The 9,918-nt window shown below is 39.4% G+C and overlaps 1 protein-coding gene across 3 annotated transcripts; it reads left to right on the top strand.

Moving 5' to 3' along the window:
* The first annotated feature begins 4,396 nt into the window (after window positions 1–4,396).
* Window positions 4,397–9,620, top strand: ZNF281 (zinc finger protein 281). Of its 3 annotated transcripts, none has more exons than XM_060644048.3 (2): window positions 4,397–4,546; window positions 4,773–9,620. In XM_060644048.3, exon 2 carries the CDS (start codon window positions 4,787–4,789, stop codon window positions 7,478–7,480), a length of 2,694 nt encoding a protein of 897 aa, XP_060500031.1. In that variant the 5' UTR covers window positions 4,397–4,546; window positions 4,773–4,786; the 3' UTR covers window positions 7,481–9,620. The 3 variants fall into 3 exon arrangements, with proteins under 3 accessions (XP_060500031.1, XP_060500029.1, XP_060500030.1); XM_060644046.2 differs by having other exon boundaries at window positions 4,433–4,546; window positions 4,769–9,620; XM_060644047.2 differs by having other exon boundaries at window positions 4,447–4,559; window positions 4,769–9,620.
* The last annotated feature ends 298 nt before the right edge of the window (window positions 9,621–9,918 follow it).

Genomic DNA, 9,918 nt, shown 5'->3' with positions numbered 1-9,918 from the left:
TGGTTCCTTCCAGCTGTTCTTAAAGGTATTCTCCCTGCGGGGATTTAAAAGTGGCTCCTAGTTATGGCTTAAGATTTTTATGTTTAGCTATTTCTGTTTTGATTCTTCCCTTGGGAAAAAAGAGAAAATGAGATGTTTAACCAGTAGTGAAGGGCTTATGAAGTTCTGTAGAGTTAGATCTAAATTATCACAACTGTCAATAGTTGGTAAAATCAGTGGGGAAAAAAGGCACCATGTATAAAACACACAATTTATTATTATTATTATTATTATTATTATTATTAATGTTTTACTTTTCAGCTGGTTGTGGTGACATCAGGTAGACAACCCAAGAGAAAAAAAAGCAGAGATTCCTTGGAGTGATTTCAAGTCTCAGGCTTTTTCAGGATCTTTGAAGTAATAATTTGGGGATTGCTTACCATGCTTTTAAGTGTGCATCTGTTGAAGAGAAAGGAGAAAGAGAAAAAAACTTCTGAGACTGAAGCTGCCTTTATTTAAAACAGTTTTTCAGTCTAAATCTTTTTTTCAAAAGGCAGACTTTTGTTGTGGATCATTTTATATTACTTTAAAGAGTTAAATATGTGAGAACTTAAAATGTATAACAAGTAACATGGAAATAGAGTAAATAAAAATATTAGAACATACTCCATATCCTTCTTACTTTACCAAGACATGGAGAATGAATGTGATTTTTGAAATTTTCTTTTCTTTTAGAGAAAATTGAATTTACGAAATAGATAAATTACAGAAGTGATTATACACATCATAGAAGGGCTCTTCTATAGATGTCTCAAAATATATAGATAACAGCCGAATTTCTTTTTTTGTGCATTTTTTAATGTTTATTTATTTTTGAGAGAGAGCATACTGAAGGGGCAGAGAGAGAGGGGGACAGAAGATCTGAAGCGAGCTCCTGGGTGATGGCAGAAAGCCCGACACGGGGCTCGAACCCACAAACCATGAAATCATGACCTGAGCTGAAGTCAGCTGCTTAACTGACTGAGCCACCCAGGCACCCCAACAGATGAATTTCTTAACATATAGAAATCACAGTGTCTATTGTTCCATACACAAGGCATTGTGGTGAAGAACTTAGGTACTGCACAAAGCAAAATACTCCTGTCTCATACATAGAAGTAATTTGAGTGACCTACTCTTAATTTTATATCTATAGAACACAATATGAAATAAAGAATTAGCAATTATGAAAGGAAGGAGCACTATTAATTATTGTATAGTTTTGTCATAAGTCAGAGAACTTTTTTCTTGAATTATCTAGAATATAGGCAAACAAGTAGCCTATAAAATGAGTATCATCTAAGACGGTTGAATTCACACTATGTAGATCTTGAGAAAGGCTACTTGGATGGATTTGAGTATTGATATTGAGCTATGGGACGTGATGTATACACAGTGAAGAAACTCTCACTGTACTTGAATTTTTAAAAGTCAATGACCCAGTAGACATTTTTGGTTGTTCAAAACTCTTTATCAACCTTTCTTCCTAATACAAATACATGTAATGAAGGTTTGTTTCTGATATTATATAGAGAGTAGTATTGAAAACTTGTAAGATTAATTGTAATGAACATACCATACTAGAGTAAAATGATGAGGGGCACCTGGCTCAGTCAGTATTGCATGCAACTCCTGATCTCAAGGGTTGTGAGTTTGAGCCCCATGTTGGTGTAAAGATTACATAAGAAAATAATAAAGAAAGTAAAATTGTTCTTAAAAAATAAAATATGTTACAGAAGAAACTGATGAGCAAAACCTAGTTCTGTTTTATTCAATCTCCTTATTATAGGATTGTTTCCTTTACCTGTAAGATGTTAAGTATGCAGATATAAAACAAATATTAAAATATTCCTGTAATATTTTCCTTTTGAAATGTCACATTTCTTAACTATTTGAACCATTTCCAGACTTTAGTCCTGGCATCTATCTCATATTTGGTTTACTCATACCTAACAAGAATAGGATAATATAGATTTTTTCTTTCCCCTGCAAAGCCAAAATACATGGAAAATTTCTTGCTATTTTCTCTAATAAGTTTAAACTACATCAGTTTTATTTTCTTAAAAAATTTAATATTTTAGGGAGATTCATTTTATATTTTACAATTAAGTATTTTCTAAAACTAAGGACTAATAAACAGCAGATCTTTGAAACTTCTTTATAAAAAGTTTACAATAAAAATGTGTGTAGTTTTACAAGTGATAATGTGAAATTTTATCCTAACCTGAACTGGAGTTTTAAATATTGTTTAGAAACTATTTATTACCCTAAGTTTATCCTTTTAGTTGTTTTCATTAAAAATTTTTTTTTTACTCCTGTGAAGACTTTAACCAATATATTCCATTTTCCGTAGTCTAAAACAGGGTTTAGAAATATTGATGCTGAGTGCTATTGATTACTTTGATGACATTTTCTGAGTTTAATTTTTTCATTACCTAGCTATCTTTCAGAAACTGGCATTTTGATTTTTATAATTAATATTCTATGTACCAGGAATGGTATTTTTATTTTCTATTTATGAAGAATTGCGTAGCACAACCACTGTAAGTGATGTGCTGGTATGTTACCTTATAAATGCTCAAGGTACAGCTTCTAATGTTGAAAAATAGAAAAATAAATTGACCTTGATGAAGTGTGTCTTCTTTTGTCTGTTCCCAGGAAAGTTTATTTCGGGTATTTCTACTGCTGAAATGATTAGCGTTAACAGCTTTTTCCCTCCATTTTATTTTACAGGGTCTCTTCATCTTCCTGATATATGGGGTATACAACACAGAGGTAAGTCTGCTTGGAGTATCTCAAGGCTGACAGAGTGAATGAGAGAAATGACAGGTTTCTTATCTTGATAACTGAGGAACAAAGTTGGTTTTTCATATGAGTGTCCTACTGCCCTTCATGCTTGGACTAGCTTATATGCATCCCAGCTTACCATTAAACACTGACGCCCTGAATAAAGGGACAGCCTCATTTCTCACAGGCATTGACTAATATTTTACTACTGCCTTAAGTTTTGGAATTTTCAGTCTTTCTTTTAACACTTAGCTATCCTTGACGGTATTCAAGTTTTGCAATTTAAGTGGCAGAATGCTTATAGGTAACTTCATGGAATTAGAATAATATTTCTTACCACCAAATGTTCATAAATATTACCTTTTAAGTTTCTGCACAGGTTCAGAGAGGCCCATAAAGAATAATGAATAATCTTATGGTTTCAATGGTGAAGTTTCTCAGAGAAGTCATTTACTATTTAGTTATGAGCAGTTATTTAGTTAGAAATATTGTGAGAAAATGGACTTGAAATTTCACGAAGAAAATATACTATGTAAACGAATTATTGTGATGGTTCTAGTTCTTTTATGAAAAAAATTGTGATTTATATAGGCTTTGTTAGGCAAGTAGCTGGTTTAGATTTTGGCACGTTTAATATGAAAGTGAGTGCTTTGTGTACATTAGCCACTGAGTAGAGACTTGTGTGGTATTTGTTAGTCTCTGATTTCAAGATTTTACTTTGTAATTTTCCCTCAAGAAAAAATTTGTAATTTTGCATGCGTTTCTCAGCAGTCTATACTGGGGGAGGGCAGAGTGACTCCTAGTACACGTCTTAGAAGGGCCTGGTAGTCAGTTTTTCCTAAATAAGTAACATAAGGGACTAGGCAACATTGTAACATTGCAAACAGAGTCATTAGCCAGACTGAAAAGGTATGTGGGCATTTAAATAACATCTGATGATGATGAAGTATGAGTGTGGGCGTGTTTTACAGGGCTGCAGCACCCGGATTACACGCGGTTTCCTTCTTCAGTAGCCCTCAGGTAGGTTGGCAGTAAAACAACTTTTTTTTTTTTTTTTTGCAACGGTTTCAAAGCAGGCTCCTCCTATAAATGCAAAGGTACACGCCCACTATTAAAATATTTCCAACCTAAGAGGGATAACGGAAGAAATCTGTTTTAATAAATGTTGGGCATTTGAAGTTTACTGCTTTTAGGCAGAACCAAAAGTGCCCTAAGTGAACCACTTCTGGGTTTGGATTGTGATTCAATACCTAGACTACAAATTGTAAGCTAGAAAAAGCCCCAACATTCAGTCCTCAGTTTCCCCCATCTTGCCAGCCTCTTTCTCTGCAGCCCCCGAGCCACGCCGCAGTAAGGTCCCGCGTAATTCCGCCCCTTGGGTTCCACCCCCTGAGCGTCCTCCCCCAGAAGCCCTCACCCACGTCCAACTCCGTCAGTGCAGCCCACCAATCACGCCCGTTCGCCTGGAAACCTCTTTCTACAGGGGACCCAAATCCCCGCCCCTCGAGCCCTGGGCCTCCCCTCCGCCCAACCGCCCCAGTGATTGACAGGCAGACCGGGCGGAAGCTGCAGCGCAGGCGCCGTGGCTCCGCAGAGCTCCCCTCTGGCTGGGTTGAAGAGTTCCCAGCAGACACCGCGCCGCGGCTGCGCAGTACAGGGGAGGCTTTTAATTCCATTGTGGAGAGGACGGCGTTATTTTTATTAACTGGAGGCGACGGCGGCTGCGGCGGCGGCGGTACCCGTAAGTGTTGCCGGTGGGTCTGAGAGGGAGAGGGCGAGGCCCAGGGAAGAGTCCCAGGACCATGTGTGCCGGTGCCGGAGGCGACCGGGCTGGGAATTAGTGCTGGGCGCGTTGCGGTCTGGGCGGCGGCGCGGCGGGGTCCTGGGCGCTGCGGTGGTCCCGGCCCGGGGCCCGGTTCCACCCCCTTTCCTCCCTCTTCCCTCTTCCTCCTCCTCTCCTCAGCCAGGCCTCCTTCGGGGTATGAAAATCGGCAGTGGGTTCCTGAGTGGCGGCGGTGGTACCGGCAGTAGCGGTGGTAGCGGCTCCGGCGGCGGTGGTAGTAGCGGCGGCGGCAGCGGCGGCAGCGGCAGCAGCAGGAGGGCAGAGATGGAACCCACCTTTCCCCAGGGTATGGTTATGTTCAACCACCGGCTTCCCCCGGTCACCAGCTTCACCCGGCCGGCGGGGTCGGCCGCCCCTCCCCCGCAGTGCGTGTTATCCTCCTCTACCTCCGCAGCCCCGGCCGCTGAGCCCCCCCCTCCGCCAGCCCCGGACATGACTTTCAAGAAGGAGCCGGCGGCGTCAGCCGCGGCCTTCCCCTCGCAGAGGACCTCCTGGGGATTCTTGCAGTCTTTGGTTAGCATCAAACAGGAGAAACCCGCAGATCCTGAGGAGCAGCAGTCCCACCACCACCATCACCACCACCACTATGGGGGGCTGTTCGCTGGGGCTGAGGAGAGATCTCCTGGCCTAGGAGGCGGGGATGGGGGGAGCCACGGCGTCATCCAGGACCTCAGTATTCTCCACCAGCATGCCCAGCAGCAACCAGCCCAGCACCACCGTGACGTATTGCTCAGCAGCAGTAGCAGGACTGATGACCACCATGGCAGTGAGGAGCCAAAGCAGGACACTAATGTCAAAAAGGCAAAGAGGCCAAAGCCAGAATCTCAGGGAATCAAAGCCAAGAGGAAGCCAAGTGCATCTTCCAAACCTTCTTTGGTTGGAGATGGAGAAGGTGCCATCCTCTCCCCAAGTCAGAAACCTCATATCTGTGATCACTGTAGTGCTGCTTTCAGAAGCTCCTATCACCTGCGGAGACATGTCCTCATTCATACTGGAGAACGACCTTTCCAGTGCAGCCAGTGTAGTATGGGTTTCATTCAGAAATACCTACTACAGAGACATGAGAAAATTCATAGTAGAGAGAAGCCATTTGGATGTGATCAGTGCAGCATGAAGTTTATTCAGAAGTACCATATGGAGAGACACAAGAGGACGCATAGTGGAGAAAAGCCATATAAATGTGACACTTGCCAACAGTATTTTTCAAGGACTGATAGACTGTTGAAGCACAGGCGCACATGTGGTGAAGCCATAGCTAAAGGAGCCGCTGGTGCAGAACCTGGGTCATCAACCCATAGCAGTATGGGTAATCTGGCTGTGTTGTCTCAGGGAAATACAAGTTCTTCAAGGAGAAAAACGAAGTCAAAAAGTATAGCTGTTGAAAATAAGGAACATAAGACTGGTAAAACAAGTGAATCACAAATTTCAAATAATATAAACATGCAGAGTTACTCAGTAGAAATGCCTACTGTGTCTTCCAGTGGAGGCATAATTGGCACTGGTATTGATGAACTGCAGAAAAGGGTGCCAAAACTGATCTTTAAGAAAGGAAGCAGAAAGAATACAGAGAAAAGCTACCTTAATTTTGTGTCACCATTACCAGACATCATTGGACAGAAGTCCTTGTCTGGGAAACCAGGTGGCTCACTTGGCATAGTTTCGAATAATAGTGTGGAGACTATTAGTCTTCTCCAAAGTACCAGTGGTAAACAAGGTCAAATAAGTAGTAATTATGATGATGCCATGCAGTTTTCAAAGAAAAGAAGATATTTACCAACTGCCAGCAGCAACAGTGCCTTTTCTATAAATGTAGGACACATGGTCTCCCAACAGTCCGTCATTCAGTCTGCAGGTGTCAGTGTTTTGGACAATGAGACCCCATTGTCCCTTATTGACTCCTCAGCTCTAAATGCTGAAATTAAGTCTTGTCATGACAAGTCTGGAATTCCTGATGAGGTTTTACAAAGTATTTTGGATCAATACTCCAACAAATCAGAAAGCCAGAAAGAGGATCCTTTCAACATAACGGAACCACGAGTGGATTTACACACCTCAGGAGAACACTCAGAGTTGGTTCAAGAAGAAAATTTGAGCCCAGGCACCCAAACGTCTTCAAGTGATAAGGCAAGCATGTTGCAAGAATACTCCAAATACCTCCAACAGGCTTTTGAAAAATCCACTAATGCAGGTTTTACTCTTGGACACGGTTTCCAGTTTGTCAGTTTGTCTTCACCTCTCCACAACCACACTTTATTTCCAGAAAAACAAATATACACTACGTCTCCTTTGGAGTGTGGTTTCGGCCAATCTGTTACCTCAGTGTTGCCATCTTCATTGCCAAAGCCTCCTTTTGGGATGTTGTTTGGATCTCAACCAGGTCTTTATTTATCTGCTTTGGATGCTACACATCAGCAGTTGACACCTTCCCAGGAGCTGGATGATCTGATAGATTCTCAGAAGAATTTAGAGACTTCATCAGCCTTCCAGTCCTCATCTCAGAAATTGACTAGCCAGAAGGAACAACAGAAAAATTTAGAGTCCTCAACAAGCTTTCAGATTCCATCTCAGGAGTTAGCTAGCCAGATAGATCCTCAGAAAGACATAGAGCCTAGAACAACGTACCAGATTGAGAACTTTGCACAAGCGTTTGGTTCTCAGTTTAAGTCGGGCAGCAGGGTGCCAATGACCTTCATCACTAACTCTAATGGAGAAGTGGACCATAGAGTAAGGACTTCGGTGTCAGATTTCTCAGGGTATACAAATATGATGTCTGATGTAAGTGAGCCATGTAGTACGAGAGTAAAGACACCCACCAGCCAAAGTTACAGGTAAGGTCCCCAAAGTGACCAGGCTGGAGGTCTAATGTAATTTTGTTTTATTTTGAGAACACTGCCATTGGAATGTTTCTACACGATCCTATTAAGAATAATGTAATGCCCTTTCAATGCAACTTTTCATATTTAGTTTATTTTGTTAGTGTGATTTTAGCTCTGTTTGTATTATGATTTTTAATCAAAATCAATAGATTAAAAATAGTTTGACATTCAAAGTGACAATGTTTAGCAATCAAATTTACATGTATAGATTGTCAGGGAATAGCCCAAAAGTTTTAAATGCAAAAAAACCACAAAAATACAAAAAAAAAACAAAAAAGGCAAAAAAAAACACCAAAAACAAAAACAAAAAAAAAAAAACCTACAAAAAAGACAAAAAAAAACCCACAAAAAAAAAAAAAAACTTTGTTGCTAGGATTAAGGTTATTCTAATTGCTTTACTCTCAGGAAAGTGTAATAACGCATGGGAATTCTGTACGTTATCACTGTAATGGAATATCCAATTTACAGATAGTATGATAATACATTTTATCATTTAAGTAAGGGATCGAAAACATTTCAAATTGCTCTATCTGGGCTGATACACATTTCATCATTTTAAGTAAGGGATCGAAAACATTTCAAATTGCTGTCTCCATCTAGGCTGATCCAAAATTCTGAGATGTTGGCTACCTGTGTTTTGTTGCAGCTTTTAAATGTACTCTGAACTTCCAAACCATTCATTCCAGCCTGGTAGAACAAATATTCTTGGATCTTTGATCAAAGCCTGGAATGATAGCTTTAATAAAAGAAGAAGAAAAAATAGCACCCTCTCCTTATCCCAACTGTAACAGGGCTGTAGTTCCATTAGGAGTTATGACATCTGGCACAGTGTTGACACCCAAGTGGTTGGTTGGATCCAGTATTAGAACCCAAGTTGGAATTACATAATTTTTTGAAATTTGGGGTATGCATTATTTATTATACATGGCTTAAAGCATCGTTTTCTTGTCTGTGTTATTACGTGTCACCCACACTTCTTTTTTTTGTTCTTTTCTTGACTTACCCTCTTTCTGAGCCTGCCTTGTTCCCTCTTCTCTCTGGACAGTTTCAATTTTAGAATGATTTACATTCCATTAGGTAACTCATTAGGCATTTTACATGCCTTGTGGCATTCAAATACTAAATAATAGGATAAACAACGCCCCATCTTTAAAAAAACAAAAAAAAAAAAACCATAGAGATTTCCATGTATAATAAAGCCCCACATAGTCTGAGCTACAGATACTGTTAATAAGGTTGTAATTCCAACTGGTGACCTAGCTAATGTGAGGAGTAAGTGTCTGCATTTAGTAGTGACATCAGAACCTCTTTGTGAAATTGCAGCCTTTAATGTACATTTTAAAAGGGTGCATTAGTCAGTATTGTACAGGGGTCTTGTAAAGTCATCAAAACTTGCTATGAACGCTAATTGCCATTTGAAGCTACTGATAAGACAGTGGCTTTGCTCTAAACCACTTTTTAGCAATTGTATTTTTTTCCTGATTATATTTTTTAATGTACTTTGATGTTTATGCTGATGAGTTTTTTATGTACTTTTGGTGATGTTTCAGTCTTATGTACTCTTCTGACGTCAGAAAAGTACCACTGGTTGTTTGCAGTCTTATTGTGTAATCAGCCTACCACAGGCTTCCATGTATAATAAAGTAATTAATATTGTGCAAGTGTAAAACACTTCTGTTATGAAAGCAGTGTTTGGAAAATAAGAAATTATTAAAAATGGTTACAAAATATTAGTTAATTTCCTTTCCCCACTTTCCTCCCTTAAGTCTGCTTACCAGCTAAAGGGTCACCTATTTGTCATTGCAAGATTCTTAGAAAATGTGTTTAATCCTCTTATACATCAATACTAAAACGTCTGTATTTCTTATTTTGGTAAGTGCGGTAAGTTCTATTGGGTACAGAGTACAAGCTGTAATCAAAGGATGGAGAGGACCTTTACCACTGTATCTCTTAAGCTGTATGATTTTTCTCCAGTGTTTGTTTTATACAGGTTTTGAATTTCTTTAACTTTTATTGTGTGTACTGAATACTGCATATGTATTATTCTGATTGTTTGCTCTAGTTTACTACCAATAAAAGACCTGTTAATCACAAAATTGAAGAAAGGAGATATCACTTAATATCCAGTAACATTTTTCAGTTTTTTTCATGAACTACATTTTCTAAAATATTCACATCAGTGGTATAACTTGCAGTTTAGAGACTTGTATTTCTATTGTGTTTTTTTTTTAACTTAAGTATTTCATGTTTCTAGGTTTATTTTATTTGAAAACTGGTTGAGCATTTTGTGTTTGAGGTGCACTATATGGAAGGATAGAAAGTTAATATGTAAATTAGAACATGTTTTGTTGAAATTGGGTTACGTATCCTAAGTATTACATCAGAGAGACTATT

Source organism: Panthera onca, chromosome F1 (genome assembly GCF_046562875.1).
Source record: "Panthera onca isolate mPanOnc1 chromosome F1, mPanOnc1 haplotype 2, whole genome shotgun sequence".
Classification (NCBI taxonomy): Eukaryota; Metazoa; Chordata; class Mammalia; order Carnivora; family Felidae; genus Panthera; species Panthera onca.
This window is presented reverse-complemented; position numbering and strand designations above follow the sequence as displayed.